Genomic DNA, 23,033 nt, shown 5'->3' on the forward strand with positions numbered 1-23,033 from the left:
CTAATCAGAATTGGATTGTTTCTTTGTTCGTCTCCTCTCATTTCCCTGGTCACGTTGTGTTGCTAAGACTCTTGTGTGGTTTCTTGGGTCTTTTCACGGGTTGTGTGCTGGTGTCTATGGATTGTTTTCTAATTGTTTGACAGATTGTTAGACCTTCCTTCTTTATGAGCTATGGAACCCTTATCTAATCCAATTACACTCTAGTAGCTCACTAATCGCTTGACTACAATGGAGTCCGTTAATGTTGTCCTGCAAAATGCTTACTCAACTTCACTCTATATTAAACTCGCCAAATGGTTGAATTTGTTGGAATCTAAGAATCACACTCTATGAGATATTATGCAATCTCTAATCGCTGAAAATACAAGCCTCAAGGCTAATTTGGACTCTGCTACCATGCAGCTCAAGGAGTTAGACACTATCAAAGAGAAATAATCAAAGATTGTGGATAGGCATTCTTCACTATTAATGGATACTAAATTGAAGGTGAAGTCTTGGGCTTCATTATGTAGCTCTACGACTGAGGCTCCCCTTTCAGGCATTGAGAAGTTAGTACAAGGGAAGATGGACAACGAGTGGGTTAGGTGGACCCGTGAACTAAACCTACGAGTCTGTGGTCTCTCCTCCATTAATGATCCCTCGACTGCTGGATACTCTTTCCTCAAGGATCAGTTGGACATTTCAGACATCACTCTTGACAGGTGTTGGTTTGGCCCATATGGCACTCTCTTCATCTATTTCTTCTCCCTCTCTGACAGGTTGCAAGCTCTTAGGGAAAAGAAAAATGCATTCTCTCTTTCCCCTAAAATCTACCTAGATGAGGACCTCACCTAATCACAGGTGGCAGAACTCAAACAAGCTCATGCCCTCGTTTTAGCAGCCAGACAAAAGGGTAAATATGCAATCACCGAAAATCTTAAAGCATTAATCCGCGACACCTTTCCTATAGGCTGGGTTTTAAGGGCGGTCTCTAAGGCCAAATGATGGGCTCAAAAATAGTTGAGCATAGGCTCTTTGTGCCTCAATTGTTGGAACAATAATGGAATCCTCTGGTCTATGCCTGGCTTACTTAATGACACTATTGGTTCTGCCGACCTCCATTTTATTACAGAGACACATGAGAGCCCCATTCATCCTCTTCCTCATATTTTTGGCTATTATTGGCTCTCCTCTTTTAGAGACAAGGTTTGGTGCTCTAATGGGGTCAGAGATTCTGGTGGGGTCACTTGTCTTATTCGGGACCACCTTTTAAGTACTATTTCCTTGGTTCACTCTAACAGTTATGCCACATTCATGTGGATTCGCATTGATCGAGGGACCTCACTCTATAGAGATACCTATATTGTTGTCTACTACTTCTTGACAGCATCTTCATACCATGGAGTTCACAGCACTAAGGGTGGGGACCCCTATGAGGAACTTCTTGAGCACATTACCACATGGGGGACATCATCATTTTGGGAGACTTTAACACACGGACTAGAGACCTACAACCTCCCCTCCATGATCGTAGGGTTGATCCCATGTGTATGAATCAACTCTCTGAGGACAGTTAGGGGCCCTTCACTAGGTATGGTCGAAATTTATTACAGCTTTGTGAATCATCTGACTTTGTGATTTTGAATGGGCTCTCTTGCTTTCCTAGCTCCAAACTCTTCACTTGTTGGCCACATGGTGGCAGTGGTAGTGTTGTGGACTATGTTCTCTCTACTGCCTCTTTTATCCCTCTCATTTGTTGCTTTACCATTTCTCACCTTCCTCTGGTTGACCATGCCTCCTTAGCATCACCCTTTGGGGACCCCTGACACCTACTCTCCCTTGCTTATCTGCTTCTTCTTGCCCCTTATCTTCTAGTTGCATCCATCCTCTCCCCCCCCCCCCCCCAAGCTTGCACTTCTTTTTTCTTCATTGATGTTGACTCGGAGCTCTTCATCCATCACCTCAGACAACTTCTCCCCCAGGACCCCTTCTTCGACTCCAGGGACATCACCTCCATGTTCCACTCACTTGCGTCCGCCTTGTGGGAGTCTACCCTTCTCTCCATTCCTCACTACACCTCCTCGCTCACCCCTCACACGTCTTGCCCCATGAACTAGTGGTTCGATAAGGACTGCAAATCCTTTCATCGCATGCTCCACTATTCTCCACCCACTTCTTCCTCCCTTTCTTCTCAGTTGAGGCTCAACTATCACTGCTTTCTTCACCATAAGAAATGAAAGTTCACTTTGTTGCAGTGTAGATCTCTTTGTGTCACGTTCTTCCAGTCTCCAAAGCTCTTTTGGCGCACCACGTTTCCTCGCCACCCCTTGCTCCCTCCCTCCACTCTGGACTTTCACTCCCTTGCCTCCCACACCTCCACCCTCTATGATATTCCTAGCCAACCCCCTCTCCATCTCATCCTCCCCCCCACTCGTTGTCACCTCTTCTCCTTTTCCCACATTTGTGAGGCAGTTAGAGTTATGAACAGTAGCAAAACTCCAGATGAGGAAGGATTCCAAGTTAAATTCTTCAAGTTGGGTATCACCATCCTAGGTCCCTTTCTTATAGTGCTCTTTAATCGAGTGGTTTGTGTCAGCTTTCCCGAATCTTGGTCATGACATATTATCTATCTGATCCATAAATTTGGGCTAGCTTTCGACCTCGAGAACTACAGGACCATCGTGGTTGGGCATACCTTCACCAAACTCTATGCGACTATGTTGAATGGTATCCTGACCAGAGAGCTCGATCAGCAACATTGTTGGGCTAGAGGTCGGGTTGTGTTTCATACAGATATTCAGATGACTAATCACATTTTGATCTTACGGGCCATCATTGAGGAGGCTTGTCATCGCTCAACAAAAGTTTAATGTTGTTTTGTTGACTTTCAAAAACCCTTCGACTCTATTCCTCAGGCGGCTCTCTTTCAACCTCTTAGGCACGTCGGGATCTCAGAGATTCTCCTTACAACTATTATGACATTATACAAGTGTGTTGTGGGTAGATTCTGGACTCTACAGGGCTTCTAACCCTATCCAGAGCACTATTGGGGTGAAATGGGGTTGCCCTCTCTCCCCCACTCTCTTTGGCATCTACATCAATGAGCTTGAGGCATTTCCCCATGATTCCTCGCTCCTTGGCGATGGTTGTTACTTACATCAGGTGTTGATCTCTATTCTCCTATTTGTTGATGATGTGATTCTCCTAGCATCTTCCCCTAACCATCTTCAGTGGCTCCTTGATGGCTTGGCCACAATCTGTGACTCATGTGAGCTAGTTGTAAATCTAGGCATGACTCAGGTTATGGTCTTCAATTGTTTAAGGACATCACACCTCCATTTTTACTTCCAAGGTACCGAGATCGAGATTGCATCTTCATATACTTACTTGGGGGTTAAGTTTTTTGGACATTAGTTCAGCTTGAGAACAGCCATGCAGCCCAAAGTCAACAAGGGGCTCGACTCGCTCGCTATTCTTGAGTGATAGTGCTTTCGACACCACTTCCAGAACACCACGACTAAGATGTCCCTTCTTGACTCCCTGGTCAAGCTGACTGTCCTCTATGGCTCTACTATTTGGGGGCCCTCCCTCTTGGAGTCTGACTAGGCCTCTATTGAGAGAGGCCAAATTTTTTTCCTTTGGCGCATTATTAGATGTCACTAGTCCACACTGCACAACATCATTCTATGATGCAGGAGCATCCATAGGTATAAGGGCAATCATGTGTCATCCAAAAAAAATGTACTTAGACTTAGTTTTTGTTTTAGGTGTTTTCATTTCTGGATACCCATTTGGGTCAAATAAAGGTTCCAACTCTCACAGTTGCACTATTAGTGTTCTAAAATAGAGTTTTTAATCACCTTGGGATACGTGTAAATGCCGAAAAAATATGAGTATGTAATTGAGCCATCATTTTGGTGAACTAGAAGGTGTAAATTGGTCGAAAGATTGTCATTGTAATTTACAACATTCCAAAAAAAGAATCAGGTCAAAAGGCCCCACGGTTTGAAAGTTATCGCAGTTTTTCAGTTTTTGGAGACATCCTAAGAATGCTTCGAAGTCAAGTTAGGGGCATTAAATGACCTCGAACAAGGCCTAAAAATGGGGGACGAGAAAATCTGTCCATGGGGCTATAGAGTGCTTCGGGAGCTTTTCAAAAATGTAAATGGTTCGTCAATCAGAGCTACAGTTCAAAAGTTATGCCTCCCGGAAGTTCGGTTACCATTTCTAGATTCTTCTAATTTTGCGCCAACTTCTAATGTGACTTCTAGAGCCTTCTATTTGGTCGGTGGATGCCTAACAGCACTTTCTAGAATGTATTCCTAATCCTTAACCCTCTGGGGTCTATTTAAGAACATTTCTGGCATTGTAAAAGGCAGTTCGGAGTGGAGTTTGAGAGAAGGTACTAGGAGAAGAAATTATTTCCAGTTTTATGCTATTGTAAGCCCATAGGGCCTGTTTTGAAGTCTATTTTCTCTGTACTAAGTGTACAAGCATACTTTTACAGTTAATAAAATTTTCCCTTTCCTATTGTGTCCATTCTGTGCTTGGGTCGTGTCCCCATCAAGTGGTATCAGAGCTAGTTTTCCAGAGTGTGTAGACAGAGCGTCGACTATGAAGCAGTTTGCACCAAGACTGTGTGGTTGTGGGTTTGAATTAAGAAGATGCCTCCACGAAGAGAGTGTGGTGGAAGGGTCAGAGCTATTAATCCTAAGGAGGTTAGAGCCCTCCAAAGGCAGGTACAAGCGTTGCAGGAGGAGCTCCGTAGAGGAACAAATGTTGCCGCAAGTGACGAAAGTGAGGATGACAATGAAAAAGAAAAAATTGGATTAGAAGCGAAATTTGATGGGGAAGTAAAGAATCAGGCAGAGGAAAGGCTTTTTAGGGCCATTACTAAGTTTGGAAAAAGACCTACAATTGATGTGGGTACATTTTCAGGAAATCTGAAACCAAATGAGTTGATCGACTGGATCAATGAAATGGAAGAGTACTTTGAGTATGAGGATATCAGGGATCCAAATAGGGTTAAGTTTGCAAAGGCCAAACTGAAAGGCCATGCCAAAATCTAGTGGCAAGAGGTTCAATTGGAAAGAAACAGAAGAGAAAAGGAGAAGATCACAAGGTGGGATCGTATGGTGGACAAATTGAAGAAGCGGTTCATTCCTATTGCTTATGAGATTGATTTGTTTAAGAAGATACATGGGTTAAAGCAAGCAGGAAAATCAGTCTAGGAATATACAGAGGAGTTTTATCGACTTCTTATTAGAGCAGGGCATACAAAAGAAAATAAGGAGAAGGTTGCTCATTATATCAGTGGGTTGCGACCTAGCATCCAGAAGGAATTAAGTCTGGTAAGAATGACCAGCGTTGAAGAGGCATACCAGTTTGCCCTATGAGTTGAAAAGAAGCTAAATAAGAAGTTTGAAGGGAGACAAAGAGGGTGTGGTCAAGGAGGAAGAGGTAGTGTTAGGTCATCTGGAGGTTGAAATGAAACCCAAAGGAAGAATGAAGATGTGGGTACTAGCAGGAACCAGAGGAACACGGGTTTCAACCGCTCCTAAGATCAAGACTTTGGAAATCAGAGAGGAAGAGGTAGAGGAAGTGGACAAGGAAGAGGAGGTTTTCGTGGTACCTATTTCCATTGCAATGAAGAAGGTCATCGTCTCTTTGAATGTCTTCAACGACAAGGAAGGAGATAGGAGAGCTGAGGGTCAAGCTAGGGTTGCTCATCTGGATGAGGATGCACAATCATCACATTCAGAAGATGTAGAAAGAGGAGAGACTTTGTTAAATGAAAGGGTCCTACTAAGTGGTGAGATTGAACCCGGACAAAGGAGGAGTTTATTCCATACAAAGTGCAAGTGTGAGGATAAATGTTGTGATGTGATCATTGATGGTGGTAGCACTGATAACTTGGTATCAAAGGAGATGGTCTCTAAGTTGAAGCTCAAGAGGGAGAAACACCCCCAGCCCTATCAGATTGCTTGGGTGAAAGATGATCATAAGGTCTTGGTAAGTGAACAATGTTTAGTGAAATTCAAAATTGGGAGTTACCATGATGAAGTTCTCTGTGATGTTATTCCAATGGATGTTTTCCATCTATTGTTGGGAAGACCGTGGCAGTTTGATAGGCATGCAGTACATGATGGTCATGCAAACACATGCTCTCTAACAAAGGATGGAGTTCACCACAAACTGAAGCCCATGAAAAAGGAAAGCAAAAAGGTATGTAGCAGTGCTAGGATTTGTCTTGTTGATGGAAGGAAGTTTTTAGATGGCATGAAACATCAGTGTATGTGCTATGCTTTGATCCCTAGGAAAGATAAAGAAGGTAGTAGTGAAATACTGCTTGAAGTTTCAAATTTACTAGGTGAGTTTGGAGATATCATCTTTGATAATGTTCCAGAAGGATTGTCACCAGTAAGGCAAATCAGTCATCAGATAGACTTAATTCCAGGAGCTAGTTTGCCTAACAAGGCTGCTCACAGGATGACTCCTACTAAAACTAAGGAGCTAAATAGACAGGTTCAGGAGCTATTGAGGAAGGGCTTGATTCGAGAGAGCCTGAGTCCATGTCCAATACTTGCAGTACTGGCACCAAAGAAGGATGGAGAGTGGAGGATGTGTACAGACTCTCGAGCTATAAATAGGATAACCATCAAGTATTGGTTTCCTTTGCCAAGAATGGATGATCTTATGGACTGCTTGAGTGGAGCTCAGTACTTCACAAAAATAGATCTCAAGAGTGGCTATCATCAGATATGGATACGAGAAGGAGATGAGTGGAAAACAGCCTTCAAGACCAAGGAGGGTCTTTATGAGTGGTTAGTCATGCCCTTTGGATTGACAAACACCCCAAGCACCTTCATGCAGCTTATGAATGAGGTACTTAAGAAGTTCTTGAAAAAAATTGTTATTGTCTATTTGGATGATATTTTAATTTTCAGCAAGACTTTGGAAGAAAATTTATTGCATATTCGTAGTGTCTTTGAAAGGTTAAGGGAAGAGAAACTGTTAATTAATCTGAAGAAGTGTATCTTTGCAAAAAGGGAGTTAGTCAACTTGGGGTTTGTTATATCACCTGAAGGTCTAAAAATGGATCCAGAGAAGGTAAAAGCCATCTTGGAATGGCCTACACCAAGGTCTACTACTGAGGTAAGATCATTTCATGGTCTCGTTAGTTTTTACAGGAATTTTATTAAGAATTTCAGTGGCATATGTGCACCCCTGACTGACACAATAAGAGGGGATAGAAAAGAGTTCAAATGGATTGCGGCAGCTGTGAGAAGTTTTGAATTGCTGAAGAAGAAGGTGACAGAACAACCTGTGTTGGCACTTCTAGATTTTAGAAAGGTGTTCCAGGTGGATTGTAATGCTAGTGGCAGTGCTATTGGAGCTGTATTAAGCCAAGAAGGTAATCCTATTGCATATTTTAGCAAAAAATTGAATGATGCGAAAAAGAAGTATTTTGTTTATGATCAAGAGTTGTATGCAATAGTTCAAGCCTTAAAGAAATGGAGGCATTATTTATTGCCAAAGGAATTTGTTTTATATACTGATCACCAGGCATTATAATACCTAAATAGCCAAGGTAAATTGAATTAGAGGCATATGAAGTGGGTAGAGTTCTTGCAGAGCTATACATTTGTGTTGAAGCATAGAAGTGGAAAATCTAACAAGGTTGTAGATGCACTAAGTAGGAGACAGTTGTTGCTTATAGTAATGCAGGTTGAAGTAGTTGGGTTTGATGAACTCAAGAATCTGTACCCTGAGGATCTTGATTTTGCTGAAGTGTGGAAAGCTTGTAAAGAACCTGTTGCTGTAGACAGCACCAAGTGGCTAGACTATTTTATTCAGGATGGTATGTTGTTCAAGGGCAACCAATTGTTAAAGCAAGCAAGAAAATCAGGAAAATACATGGGTTAAAGGAAGCAGGAAAATTAGTCCAGGAATATACAGAGGAGTTTTATCGACTTCTTATTAGAGCAGGGCATACAAAAGAAAATAAGGAGAAGGTTGCTCATTATATCAGTGGGTTGCGACCTAGCATCCAGAAGGAATTAAGTCTGGTAAGAATGACCAGCATTGAAGAGGCATACTAGTTTGCCCTATGAGTTGAAAAGAAGCTAAATAAGAAGTTTGAAGGGAGACAAAGAGGGCGTGGTCAAGGAGGAAGAGGTAGTGTTAGGTCATCTGGAGGTTGAAATGAAACCCAAAGGAAGAATGAAGATGTGGGTACTAGCAGGAACTAGAGGAACAAGGGTTTCAACCGCTCCTAAGATCAAGACTTTGGAAATCAGAGAGGAAGAGGTAGAGGACGTGGACAAGGAAGAGGAGGTTTTCGTGGTACCTATTTCCATTGCAATGAAGAAGGTCATCGTCTCTTTGAATGCCTTCAACGACAAGGAAGGAGATAGGAGAGCTGAGGGTCAAGCTAGGGTTGCTCATCTGGATGAGGATGCACAATCATCACATTCAGAAGATGTAGAAAGAGGAGAGACTTTGTTAAATGAAAGGGTCCTACTAAGTGGTGAGATTGAACCCGGACAAAGGAGGAGTTTATTCCATACAAAGTGCAAGTGTGAGGATAAATGTTGTGATGTGATCATTGATGGTGGTAGCACTGATACCTTGGTATCAAAGGAGATAGTCTCTAAGCTGAAGCTCAAGAGGGAGAAACACCCCCAGCCCTATCAGAGTGCTTGTGTGAAAGATGATCATAAGGTCTTGGTAAGTGAACAATGTTTAGTGAAATTCAAAATTGGGAGTTACCATGATGAAGTTCTCTGTGATGTTATTCCAATGGATGTTTTCCATCTATTGTTGGGAAGATCGTGGTAGTTTGATAGGCATGCAGTACATGATGGTCATGCAAACACATACTCTATAACAAAGGATGGAGTTCACCACAAACTGAAGCCCATGAAAAAGGAAAGCAAAAAGGTATGTAGCAGTGCTAGGATTTGTCTTGTTGATGGAAGGAAGTTTTTAGATGGCATGAAACATCAGTGTATGTGCTATGCTTTGATCCCTAGGAAAGATAAAGAAGGTAGTAGTGAAATACTGCTTGAAGTTTCAAATTTACTAGGTGAGTTTGGAGATATCATCTTTGATAATGTTCTAGAAGGATTGCCACCAGTAAGGCAAATCAGTCATCAGATAGACTTAATTCCAGGAGTTAGTTTGCCTAACAAGGCTGCTCACAGGATGACTCCTACTAAAACTAAGGAGCTAAATAGACAGATTCAGGAGCTATTGAGGAAGGGCTTGATTCGGGAGAGCCTGAGTCCATGTCCAGTACCTGCAGTACTGGCACCAAAGAAGGATGGAGAGTGGAGGATGTGTACAGACTCTCGAGCTATAAATAGGATAACCATCAAGTATCGGTTTCCTTTGCCAAGAATGGATGATCTTATGGACTGCTTGAGTGGAGCTCAGTACTTCACAAAAATAGATCTCAAGAGTGGCTATCATCAGATATGGATACGAGAAGGAGATGAGTGGAAAACAGCCTTCAAGACCAAGGAGGGTCTTTATGAGTGGTTAGTCATGCCCTTTGGATTGACAAACACCCCAAGCACCTTCATGCGGCTTATGAATGAGGTACTTAAGAAGTTCTTGAAAAAAATTGTTATTGTCTATTTGGATGATATTTTAATTTTCAGCAAGACTTTGGAAGAACATTTATTGCATATTCGTAGTGTCTTTGAAAGGTTAAGGGAAGAGAAACTGTTAATTAATCTGAAGAAGTGTATCTTTGCAAAAAGGGAGTTAGTCTACTTGGGGTTTGTTATATCACCTGAAGGTCTGAAAATGGATCTAGAGAAGGTAAAATCCATCTTGGAATGGCCTACACCAAGGTCTACTACTGAGGTAAGATCATTTCATGGTCTCGTTAGTTTTTACAGGAATTTTATTAAGAATTTCAGTGGTATATGTGCACCCCTGACTGACACAATAAGAGGGGATAGAAAAGAGTTCAAATGGATTGCGGCAGCTGTGAGAAGTTTTGAATTGCTGAAGAAGAAGGTGACAGAACAACCTGTGTTGGCACTTCTAGATTTTAGAAAGGTGTTCCAGGTGGATTGTGATGCTAGTGGCAGTGCTATTGGAGCTGTATTAAGCCAAGAAGGTAATCCTATTGCATATTTTAGCAAAAAATTGAATGATGCGAAAAAAAAGTATTTTGTATGCAACCAAGTGGCATTAATATAAACACTTAGTATGCAAAATTATAACATTATTTATGCCAAAAAGAGAACTTATAGCCAATTGACATTTTGTCAAACAATTGGCATGCAAACTAATAAGCTGATCATCAAACTCTAGGTTTGCAATATAGATAGTCTAAAAATTACAATGCTCTTTCAATTGCAAAATCTTAGCCTTCCTTTGATATCAATAATGTCAAATGGCAAACAAAGACAAGTACAATATGAAAATAGTGAAGTGCTGAAGCTATATTTTGTACTCAGCTAAAAACCTATATTTCTCAGAAAATATGCCAAATGAGAAGTGAAGAACCTGATAGTAGATGGTTGTAATAATTTTCTACAATGCTGCCCCTTCTGCTTTGCTTTTTTCCGATCTACTTTTTCCACTTGCTTTTTTCGGATTTGCTTTTTTCGTTTTTGCTTTTTCGAACTGCTTTTTTCGGAGCTACTTTTTCCGCCTGCTTTTTTCGGGTCTGCTTTTTTAGCCTACTTTTTTCGGACTGTTTTTTTGGCCTTCTTTTTTCGGACTACTTTAAAATGACTTCCTATAATTTCGGACCTGCTAGAAATGACCTCCAATAATTTCGGCTCTGCTAAAAATGCCTCCTGAAATGCTGAAATGTTGAAAATGGCCTTAGGCCCAATGATGCCCTAGCTGAAGTGACTGAAGTATCACCTCCAAATGTGCAACCTTTCAGAAGATATTTCACTTCCTCAGTTATGCAAATCCAAGGGAGTTTTTGTTCCCAAAGATCAACTGACTATCTAAAACCACTTGGCTCCACAATAGACTATGTGACTAAATCACAATTTGATGTCAAGAGAGAAATAAAAAATTGGATGATTAGAATGAAGCTCGAGGTACCTATTTATTCTTTTTTCTCCACTTTCTCTAGAAACTTCTAGAACATTATTTTATTTTATCTATTAAGTGACTTTATAAAATATTTTATAATTCAAGTCACTTTATTAAATTAATTAAATATAAAGTTACCTTTTAATATTTATTTATTTGATAACTTTATAAATAATTAACTTAATACCACTTATTTATTTAATGAAAATAATTAATTAGTAATCCTCATAAAATATTCATTATTTTGGACAACTTAATTAATTAAATTAATTAAATCAAATTGCCTTCAAAATGGGGACATGACAGTCCGCCCTTCCTGAAATTGCTTGTCCCAAAGCAATGGCTGAACAATAAACCAATCAATCCGCTTGGATCCCAAATGTAGTCATGAACTATACTACTATCAATTAAAATAGGCTCCTACAATATCCTCTGCAATATAACCAAGAGGAATCCATAATCAAACTGACAATTACAGCTCAACCAAACTCCAAAATCACAATTGCCACAGTCAAAAACCCACGAGACACAGACTCTTAGAACATCAGAACCCAAGTAAAGTGGACAAATCAAGGTGCCAACACAGTAAATTCCATCAATGCATCCCACTGGCCTATACAGAATGTACAATCCAACTCTGCAACAATGGTGAACACTCCCGAATGAAACTGTACCAAGTATGGAGAATCCACACACTGTACAACTCTTGCAGTCAACACAACTCTACAGATCACCAGCCACTATCTCATAACCATAACTCCCATGCACCGCTGATGGCGAAAAGACATCACAAGATAAACAGCAAAAAATGGAACCCAAACCAAATCTGTCTGCCATCAACTCCTCAACACAAGGATCAAATGCTAACTGATGTACATACCCTGCAGTATAATGCTGATAAAAAGAACCAACCTCAGTCAACAACTCACCATGAACAAGTGATACAACCCACTGTGACTGATCACCAGCTAAGTCAAGAGATGTCATAGCCAAAGGAGTAGAATCAATAACAACAACCGCTGAAGCATCACTCCCAAACTCCTACTCTAAGTCATGTATTATCAAGTTGTCAACCGCAGAACCTATCGCCATGTCATGCCCATCACAACTCTCATCCCGAGGCATCAAACCATCCCATAAATGATGACAAGCACTAGGAACCAAAGTACATCTATGTATCATCATCTCATCAACATGGTCATCAAAGGTAAATTGATAAGCATACCTCACAGTGTAATGCCGATAGAATGCGCCAATCTTAATCAGTGGCTCAGATTGCAATCCAGAGGAAACTAACTGCAATCGATCACTAACCAAACTGGAACTGAATACTACCTCCGAAGACATCGCCAAGGGAGTAGTATTACTAGCAGGAATCATGCCAACTGCCGGCTCACCAAAATCACACATGATCTTTGATACATCTCTAGTCTCTGTCCCATCAGTGCTAGAGGCCACCACCATGTCAGGCATACCACAACAATCTGCTGCAGCACCCAACTCAACTAAACCTAACTCTAGTGGGAACGAACCCAATATGCCAATGTTAGTATCAAGGATGGATGCATCCCCATCTCCATTGTCTTTGACAATCTCAACCATGGACATCTTCGGATCACCAGACACCACAGCTTGTGACTATACAGAATATGGTAAAGACTACAATCGCTCTAACTCCATGGTCACCTTAGCCAAATGAAACTGTGACTCCTTGAAAGCCAACTGTGTACTCTCAAGAATCTTAGAAGTCACCTCAAGTTGCTGAGTAAGCTCACTCACCTCATCTTCCTTGGCCAATAATGCATCGTACGTTGTACGCCCCCACTCCATAAGATAATCTTTGTCGGCTACCAACTGCATATAATTTTGTCTCAAAATCCGAATAGCCTCCCATAAAGAGTGGATCTCTATCAAGGAAAGATAACTACCTCCCTGTTCATCACTAGTAGGAGAACCCCATCCATAAATTGCTAACAACTGACGAGCAGCGTCAAAATGTTGGCAAGCGATAGAAATGTCTCACTCACTAACTCTCAACTAACTAGACACATGATGGCACTGGCTACATTGTCTCCTACAAACCTCCTCTGACGCACTGTCTAAAGGAGTATCCTCAAAGTTACTGGTCTCTAGAGTATTACCATCCATATCCTGCGAATCAACTCCAAAGCCCATATCAACATAGGGAGTATCAAAGTCTGTAGCACTGTTGTCCAACTCCTCTATACCAAAAGAAACTGCCAAGGAAACTAAGTCTTCAAAACTGCCTACTGCATCCTCCTGGATGTCATCAATGCCAATATGATCCTGGGACTCATCTGTACACACTGCTAAATATGAAAGATCGTCAACACATTCCAGCAAGAATGGTTGACTGGATATATGAACAAAGCCCAACACTGGTGTATAAAAACTAATACCAACATCGAACAAGCTGTTGGCACAAGAAAAAATAACACCGTGTAATCTGCTAATCAAATCCATGCTAGCACCCAAACATTCACTGCTACCAAAAAGTGTTAAAGATCTCCAGTCAACTGAATCCCAAACGCCAATGAAACAATCTCGAGTCCATATCTGTAAACTAGAATCAGCTGGTAACTCAAGCAAACTCCTCAGCTGAGTAATATGACCAATACCGACTAACTCCACATACCTATCTGACATTGTCCCTGTATCCTGTATGCGAATGCAAGATGAATTCACAACATTATCAACGACCACATATGATTTATGTGCTGCAAAAAGATGAGTATCAGGAGTGCAAGATGAAACTAAACTCAACTCCATGCCATGCTTATCCCCATGTCTCTCCCAGTCCTGTAATGCCAATGGAGTATTCACCAAAGAAGCTCGAGTGTCCTCAAGCTCGCGAGAAAGCCTGTCAACTTCCTCCTCCTTCCTCCTCAAGGCATCTGAATAGTCTCCGACAAAGCTAAGAAGATGGTCACGATCTGATAGAAGATATAAATAACTCAACTTCATCGTTCCCATTCCTTCCCTAATCGCCTGTAAGTCAACACAAGAAGAACCTATTGTGACTCCTTTCTGTCTCTCTTGTAGTTGAATCATCCAAATGTGATTCTCAATCAATCCATGCATCCTGTCATGATGAGATAAAGCCGCGACAATATCCTTGTCCCTTGTCTTCAGCTGGCTTGCCAAACCAAGTGAAGAGCTACTAGCCTCTATCTCATGTGAAGAAGCATCCAACTGTGCCTAATACTCATTTTCTGCAAAGTCCTAAATGCTCACTTTTTGATCAACTGTACTATCCTCAAACATGACAGTATCCTCAACTGTTGTAACTTCATCCAGCCCAATTGTATTGTAATCACTATCTGTGTCAATCACGCAATCCGGTGTGCTTGTGATATCACCTTCTGATGCAACTGGCTCAACCTACACAACATTTGTAACCCCTTCTGCCTGTGAAGATGATGCAGATAAACCATTACCTGAAGATGTACTAATGTCTCCCTGTATCGAATCTGCATGTCTGTTAAACTCCTCATACAAGTTTCTACTTGTCATAGGGAAGGTATGATCCTTAGGCCTATCAATCAGGCTCTTTAACCACATACGTGCCATAGGTGACAAATTCCTCTCTTTTGTCCAAACATACCATAAGTCTTTTGCCAAAAGTTTAGAAATTTCATCCTCCTCCTCAAATAGGATTGTGAACATGATGGAGTGCATTGATGCCAATACCCTGCTGAGATGAAACTTGTCTGTAATATTCCAAAATGTATTAAACATCCTGCGAATGTCACCAATACAACCTATTGCCAGCATAATATTTTCAAATCTACACCTCGCAAATACTTCAAGTAATCTTGCCCTCTGTGTGAAATAAGGGTCCCGGATGTTGTCCAACTTTTCGAAGCTTTTTACCATGGCATGAAGTATCTCTCTCATAATTTGATCATCATAAGAATCAAGGCTGGCTATTATCCTCATGATTTCACTAATGCAAGAGAGAGTTGTAAGTCTTATTACCTCATCATGATGTCTCAATAATCGGGGCTTAACCAACGAACCAAATGCTGGAGATAAAGTTGTTTGCATAGCATCAGGTCTTGACTGATCAAACTTGCCTAAATAAGTTTCCAACTCCTCCAAAGTTCTTAGAAGGTCCTCTATTTGCTAAAATGGACAATCTAATTTCTTCTTTACATTGTGCATTCTTTCTTCCAAATATGTGTCTCCTGTTAAAGCCATACTAATAATTGAATTCAATCTGAAATAACCCAATCAGGCTGGCAGGAAACCGCTCTGATAACACTGTAATAACCCCAATAGGTTATAACTTCTTCAAACACCAAAAATCTTTATACTTCAGTTGTTTGAAATTTCGTCAAACACTTTGCATACAAGGGGTCATATGACTGATATAACTTTTCAGATTGCTGCAATAACTCTTGTTTCGATTTGCATCAAAGAGAAAGCTTACAAAAGACTCCAGATTGTCTAAACAATGACCTAACATGAATGTGCAACTAATTTTGGCAATATTCAATACAAATATGTGACTTAAACTACTTGCAATATGCAGCTACAGCAATTACTAATTATGACAAATACTTTGGATGCAACCTAGGATGGCATTAATGCACTTACAACCAAGTGGCATTAATATAAACACTTAGTATGCAAAATTATAACATTATTTATGCCAAAAAGAGAACTTACAGCCAATTGACATTTTGTCAAACAATTGGCATGCAAACTAATAAGCTGATCATCAAACTCTAGGTTTGCAATATAGATAGTCTAAAAATTACAATGCTCTTTCAATTGCAAAATCTTAGCCTTCCTTTGATATCAATAATGTCAAATGGCAAACAAAGACAAGTACAATATGAAAATAGTGAAGTGTTGAAGCTATATTTTGTACTCAGCTGAAAACCTACATTTCTTAGAAAATATGCCAAATGAGAAGTGAAAAACCTGATTGTAGATGGCTGTAATAATTTTCTACAATGTTGCCCCTTCTGCTTTTCTTTTTTCGGACTTCTTTTTTGGCCTGCTTTTTTCAGACTGCTTTAAAATGACTTCTATAATTTCGGACCTACTAGAAATGACCTCCAATAATTTCGGCTCTGCTAAAAATGCCTCCTGAAATGCTGAAATGTTGAAAATGGCCTTAGGCCCAATGATGCCCTAGCTGAAGTGACTGAAGTATCACCTCCAAATGTGCAACCCTTCAGAAGATATTTCACTTCCTCAGTTATGCAAATCCAAGGGAGTTTTTGTTCCCAAAGATCAACTAACTATCTGAAACCACTTGGCTCCACAATAGACTATGTGACTGAATCACAATTTGATGTCAAGAGAGAAATAAAAAACTAGATGATCAGAATGAAACTCAGGGTGCCTATTTATTCTTTTTTCTCCACTTTCTCTAGAAACTTCTAGAACATTATTTTATTTTATATATTAAGTGACTTTATAAAATATTTTATAATTCAAGTCACTTTATTAAATTAATTAAATATAAAATTACCTTTTAATATTTATTTATTTGATAACTTTATAAATAATTAACTTAATACCACTTATTTATTTAATTAAAATAATTAATTAGTCATCCTCATAAAATATTCATTATTTTGGACAACCTAATTAATTAAATTAATTAAATCAAATTGCCTCCAAAATGGGGACATGACACGTTGTCTCATTTACTATGAGATAAGAGGGAGATTCTACTATTTGTTTAGAGAGTGTCGGTCTCTTCCCTCATTCTTCATATATATTGACCAACACTATCTTGCACTCTACCTTCAAGAGACCATGCAGATTCGTGAGCACACTATACAACTCCAACTTTGCTCGACATCAACCCCTACACAACTCATCACTCTTTCTTTAGGCCTACGGTCCCTACCAATTGAAGCGAACTCCCTACACTTTCTCGATTCACACCAAATTTGAGAAACCCCATAGAGATCACACCAGGCAGCGTCCTTAGTAGACCTTAGAGGCGACCTTCCATAGTACCTGATTATTCTAATGCCCACCTTTCCATTATGGACTACTTCTCGCCTGTGGGGAGTTCTTAGTTGTTATTCATTTTCTTGGTTCTTTTGTTGTTATTCCTTTTCTTGGTTCTTTTGTTGTTTTGCTTTCAAGTTATTTCTGCTAACACCATTTAGTGTTCCCCCCTGTTGGTGTTTGCTCTTTGTACTGTTTCCAGTCCCTTAGACCCTCGTTGGTCTCCTCTTGGGCATTAATAAATTTATCTTATCTTATCTAGACAAACAATTAAGTATTTTTTGAATGAATCAATAGTGTCATTTTTTCTTGAGGGTTATAGTTTTCGGGAGGAGATTTCTACTTTTTAACCAACATCTAATTTGTTGATTTCTTTTTAATCTATAAGATTAACAAGGAACTTGCTACAATATAGAGAAGGGTGTTGAACATCCACCCCAAGAAAAAGATATGCAAATAGTATGTATTTGGAGACATCTCTACCATTTCAATTCTTTATAGGAAAGGAATTGCATCCTTTTAGCCACAATTTCCTTGAATTTCTCCAAACTTTTGCAAGAAAAGGAAAAGCATCTATATTTGAAACATTTGTGAGCTCCTAAATGAGTTGTTCACAAAATTGAAAAGTTGAGACCATGAACATACAAAGTTTTTAATGAAACCAATTTAGGTAAATCTTTTGGTAAATCCATTTCAACACAATTTTTCTTAAGGCAATGCTAAAAGAATTCATAGAATTAGGAAAATAATTCTCAAAGTTTTGTGGAAGGAGTTCCCTATCTATTATTGCAAGCCAAACTCGTGTCAAAGAATACAAGGAAGACATAGCAAGTAACCTAAATAGGAGTAGACAAAATTGAATACCAAAGTACCATTCTTTGGAGTATAGAACATGTCCTCTTAAAACCATAGTCCTAAAGAAACAATATTGTAGTGGTCAAATGCATACATACACAATATTGTGAGGAAACCTTCAAGGCAAGGTATCATAATAATTCCCCCCTTCAATATAGGCCTCTACACCTTATCAATACATGCCTTCAAACTATATAGAGTAGGCCAAACCTTGTTCAATGTACCAAATAAGGGTGTTTTTGCATAGGAACCTATTGGTGAAATCTAAGATCACTTCAAACTTTATTTCACAGAAGACACTAACTTCCATAACTTGTAATCTTATGTGATGATTGATCATCCTCAACCTTCTTCTTCTAATCTTTAAGTGCATCATCAAACAAATATGTTGAGCTAAAATAAGAGTCATTTCTAGCAAAAACCATACACAATCTATAATGTGTGATAAGGAGGGTTGAAGTGTAGGTCGCTCTACCAAAATACTCCAATAATTATGCATTCATTTCCAAAAATTAAACATGATATTTTACAAAAGAAAAAATGTCACACAAGCATTTTATTACTTATCTCTGTAGCTGTAGATATTATATACATATATAGAAAGTTAAAAAAAACACCACATCTATAAATCAAAAACAAAATTTAATTATCACATTTCTTTATAACATATTTTTAAAATTATAATAATCATAAAACTAAACTCTAACCAAACAGCTAAACAAAATCTTAAAATGATTTTCTTGCTTAACTAATATACACTTGTAATATATTTTATCATGATAACTTAGTAGACCATAAAATCGTGTCTGGTTGTATCCTTTGCATTGCCAATGCACTGGCCTCTCTTTCCCACAGATGAGCTTGACCACAAATGAGCTTGAAAATCACCAATCTAACATTTCTGCCTTCTTTTTAAATTTAAAAGAGAAACATACAACGTATTCTCGTCATCACTAGAGATTGAAGATTCCATTGATATTTTGATAGAGCTTATTTGAATGAAATCAAGACACGGGCTACTACTTGGAAATGACTGCATCTACATTCCAAAAGATAAGCATAAATACTTACTCAGTATGATGTTTTATACAGTGGGTTATACACTTCCGATAGATTATTTACTCATTGCCTTACATGGCCACCATAAGGGACTCCATGACTGTAGGCAACCCCTCTCTAGCTATTAAGCTTTAATAACTCAATTATTTACAACACACCACCATTTGATTGATTGGCAGGTCAGCATCGCGACAATAACATATATTGTATTGCCTTGTTAGCACTGAAGCAGGAGAGTCATGAGAACTAATAGTGGTTCTAAGATGTTAACCAACATGGGCCAATAAGATGACTTTAAATGGGCTAAAGAAGCTTCAGGATGTTTTGCTGAATCCGGGGATATTTCTGGCCTATGAGATGCTATTGGAGGAGCTGCTTTAGTTGAGGCATGACCAGATGCCCTATGTTCAGAACAGTACTTGATGCCAGAGAGAAAAGAAGAATCTGTCTCTTCCCTTGCATCGATAGGCCCATAGCATAAGCCAGGATTATTGGCAAGCTTCAACCTTCTACCTAATCTCCACATGAATTCCCTACTGAATGGAACAGGGCCTGTAAGTAGATTTCCATTCACTTTCAGTTCGCTGAGATGGTTCATCTTCCCCATACTTGTGGGTATGGATCCATTCAGTTTATTCCCGTCCAAATGCAAGACTCTGAGCTTTGTCAAACTTCCAAGAGCCCAAGGGATAGGTCCCTTGAGCCCCGCATTGGAAAGGACCATGATCATCAGCTCCCCAAGGCCTCCAACAGCCTCCGGAATTGGTCCATCAATGGAGTTCCCCTGCAAAATCAGTGCTTGCAATAACTTGAGGTCCCCTAGGGAGTCAGGCAGCCTGCCTGAGAGACAATTGTGGCTTAAATCCAATAAAATAAGGCTCCTCAAATGCCCAAGTAATGGTGGCACGGTGCCACCTAATTGGTTAAAGCTCAAGTCCAGCTTTCTCAACAAATTCAGGCCTCTAAGCTGGTCTGGGATAGGTCCAGAGAGAAGATTGTGATTAAGGTCAAGGATATTGATATTGGTAAGGGATTCAAAGCTTGTAGGAATCTGACCTGCCAGCATGTTTTTGCTGAGATCCAGCAGTTGTAGACGAGTCAGCCCACCGAGCTCAGTGGGGATGGCGGAATTGAGATTGTTGCCATGGAGATCAAGAGTATGCAATTTGGTGAGGTTGCCTAACCCTGAAGGGATGCTCCCTACATGACCATTTTCCCTCAAGACCAATGACTCTAAAGAATTGTTCAGCAACCCTATGAAATTGGGTATGGGCTGGGGATTGCCTTTGCAGCATTGGTAAAAGAAGAGTCTCTTGAGATGGGGGAGGTGAGTTATGGCGGGTGAGATGAAAGAAGTGTTGTCACAGGTTGGGAATGCAGTGTCATCTGAGAGAGCTCCAAAAGAAAGGGAAACAACATGGAGGACCTTAGATTGATCAGGCATACACTCGATCCCATGCCACCTGCCTTTGCACACATCTGGGATGCTGCTAGCCCAACCATTGCCAGTGGCAGCCATGATTTCATAGACCGCCTTTTGCTCTCTAGAGTCTGTATGGGCCTTGTCCATGTTCATGGTGTAGCCCGTTTGTGGGGTGTTCACCAGATTGCCGGGAGAGTCTGGTAAGATAATTGTAAATCCTAGGGATGCAGGAAAGAGATGAGAAAAACATAAGAAGAAACTAATCCAGAAAGCTTCCATCTCTCCTTTCGAGGATAAGTTAAAAGGGCAGAGATCACGGATACAAGAACATCAGGCAGCCTAGAAGAGTGTGCTTAAAAGGGCTCAAGTATGGGGTCGTCTTTAATGGGGGCATTCTAAGTTAAATTGGCCTAAACTCCTTTGAAAAACAAAAGCATGACTAAGGGTTTGAAGACGTAGAAAACGGTACTACTGAAATCTATACGGTTCATAAAGCCAGAGTGACGGTCCAGTTTTAGGGTCTAGGGTTTATGCTTTTCTAACCTACCTAGGGCACAAAAGGTTTTTAATTGTAGCAGTGTTTCAGTGACTGTTGATGGTGAGCATGCTTGGCTTACAAAGAAACAAATAAAGGCCCAACAATCATAGGGGACTCCATTAAAGTAAAGACAAGAATACTTTAAAAGAATTAGTAGGTTACCAAAGAATTTACAGGAAATTATATCACCATTTTTCATGTGGATATAAATATTGTCCGTGATGTATGGATGCAGTATATGATTGGTAAAGATCTCCAAAATTCGAAGGCATTTAAATTATTACTAATTGGGGAATTTTTCCCTAGATTAACAATCTTCTTTTGTTCTGATAAATCTGATTTTTTTCATTTGGTAGTTGTATAAATACATCCAATATAATATGAGTATGTAAGTACATATTTTCTAGGGCTCTGCTAGATCTGGTGGCATTTGAAATGGATTACCTTTCTTCCGAATCATCGCTCATGATAATGAAGTTGGGAAATCTGCATTGATTACCAACACTTTCAACGGACGAATTCTTCAACAAATCCCCTATTATTTTAATGTTTGCTGCGCCTGCCAATCCGATCAAACGTCTTTCTGCTGTTGATCAGAGGAGATATTCAATGTGTATATATATCCTCATCAATATTCTCAAGCATTTCCCGTGGGTATCAGGGAGGGGAGCATTTAAGGCAAAACCTCATCAGTAATAGCAATCACGGGTATTATGAGCCATAAAGAAAAATGGAGGAACATATTTAATGTGTTCATACCAGTCCTTTATTGATCTCACGAGCATAGAGCTCTCTGTAGATTTCTAGTAACGTATCTTTACTGCAAGCGTATTAAATGTATTAAATAGTTTTTGTTGTTGATTCGCATATGATTGCAGACATTGTTTTTTTATAGCATTAATCATATTAAATAGGCACATACACTGAAATGATCATATGCGCTTTCTTCAATATGGTTTTAATTTATAAGTATTAATTTATAATTATTAGCAGGATACTATAGAATCCATGAGATGCTTATTCTGAATTTTTTCAACCAATTAAATGTTTGAATTATTACATATTCTTATTCAAATATGATGTTTCATTATATAAATATTTGTGCATACAGTGAACAGTCCGTGAACAGTCAGTGTTCAATTTTTTCTTTGAAACTTTTAATTGATCAAAAAATAAAGTTTTTCTATTGAATTGTATTGTGCAAACATATAGCACAGTGCTAGTGCTAGTGCTAGCACAGTCACAATTATTAATACTGTCAAAACTCACTCAGTCAAATTGCACTTTGAAAGGGTCGGAAAGATCTGTACTCAAGATTTGTTTCTGATGTCGGTGTGCCTTCACAAAAGATTTGTGCAGTGGTCACTATTAAAATTTAATGCAGTGTTCTACGAAAATCAATCTGGATTCAATGTGTGTCAGTGTGCCAGTGGTTGGTGTGTCTTTTTTACTTTTTGACATTAAATTGACAGTAATAAATAGTTGTTGGACATTAATATATATTTGTTTGCTCGTCCTATTTAGTTTTGGCATTAAATTGTCATAAATAAAGAGTGGTTCCTTTTATCTGGATCATTCCAGCATTTTCTTTGACATAAATAAAAAGTCGGTCCTTTTGTCTAAGATCATTACAGTGTTTTTCGTGCGCATAGCCATGTCTTACTTTGAGCTAATTTATATTTTTGTGCATTGTCATGTCTTACTTTCAGGAAGAAAAAATAAAATTGACGATTCCTTTCAGATAATTTTCTGAGCGATTTCAAGCTTGTGCTTTGAAGAAAACCACACGGATCATGAGCTCTAGGTATGCACTAATTTTCAAAGCTCTATTTTTCAAGGGACTTTTGGAATTTTTCCTACAAATTTTAATTTTAATTTCATTCTTCACACCACATGTTCAATTTTCACCTGGATATATGTTCTTCCCATCGATTACAATGCAATTCCATTGTTGTCTCTAAATCATTCATTTCCATGTTATTAACAATCTGAGAAATTAGAAATATAGAATAGTAATTTTTAGTCATCAACCGCTTCAATGCCAAACACAAAGAATTTTGCTAGGGTTCCAGAAGTTTTCTCATTTTGTCGTTCATAAGAAGATGTAAAAGA

General features: G+C 39.3%; 1 protein-coding gene across 1 annotated transcript; it reads right to left on the reverse strand.

Moving 5' to 3' along the window:
* Positions 1 to 18,921: 18,921 nt before the first annotated feature.
* On the reverse strand, positions 18,922 to 21,783 carry TMM (Leucine-rich repeat (LRR) family protein). The gene has a single exon (XM_089790279.1). The coding sequence runs from the start codon at positions 20,660 to 20,662 to the stop codon at positions 19,178 to 19,180; it is 1,485 nt and encodes a 494-aa protein (XP_089646405.1). The 5' UTR covers positions 20,663 to 21,783; the 3' UTR covers positions 18,922 to 19,177.
* Positions 21,784 to 23,033: the final 1,250 nt, after the last annotated feature.

Source organism: Cupressus sempervirens, chromosome 1 (assembly GCF_028749045.1).
Source record: "Cupressus sempervirens isolate cs-2001-9-10 chromosome 1, ASM2874904v1, whole genome shotgun sequence".
Classification (NCBI taxonomy): domain Eukaryota; kingdom Viridiplantae; phylum Streptophyta; class Pinopsida; order Cupressales; family Cupressaceae; genus Cupressus; species Cupressus sempervirens.

Coding starts and splice junctions, on each gene's coding strand:
- TMM (XM_089790279.1), bottom strand. CDS start 20,662: ATGGAAGCTTTCTGGATTAGTTTCTTCTTATGTTTTTCTCATCTCTTT.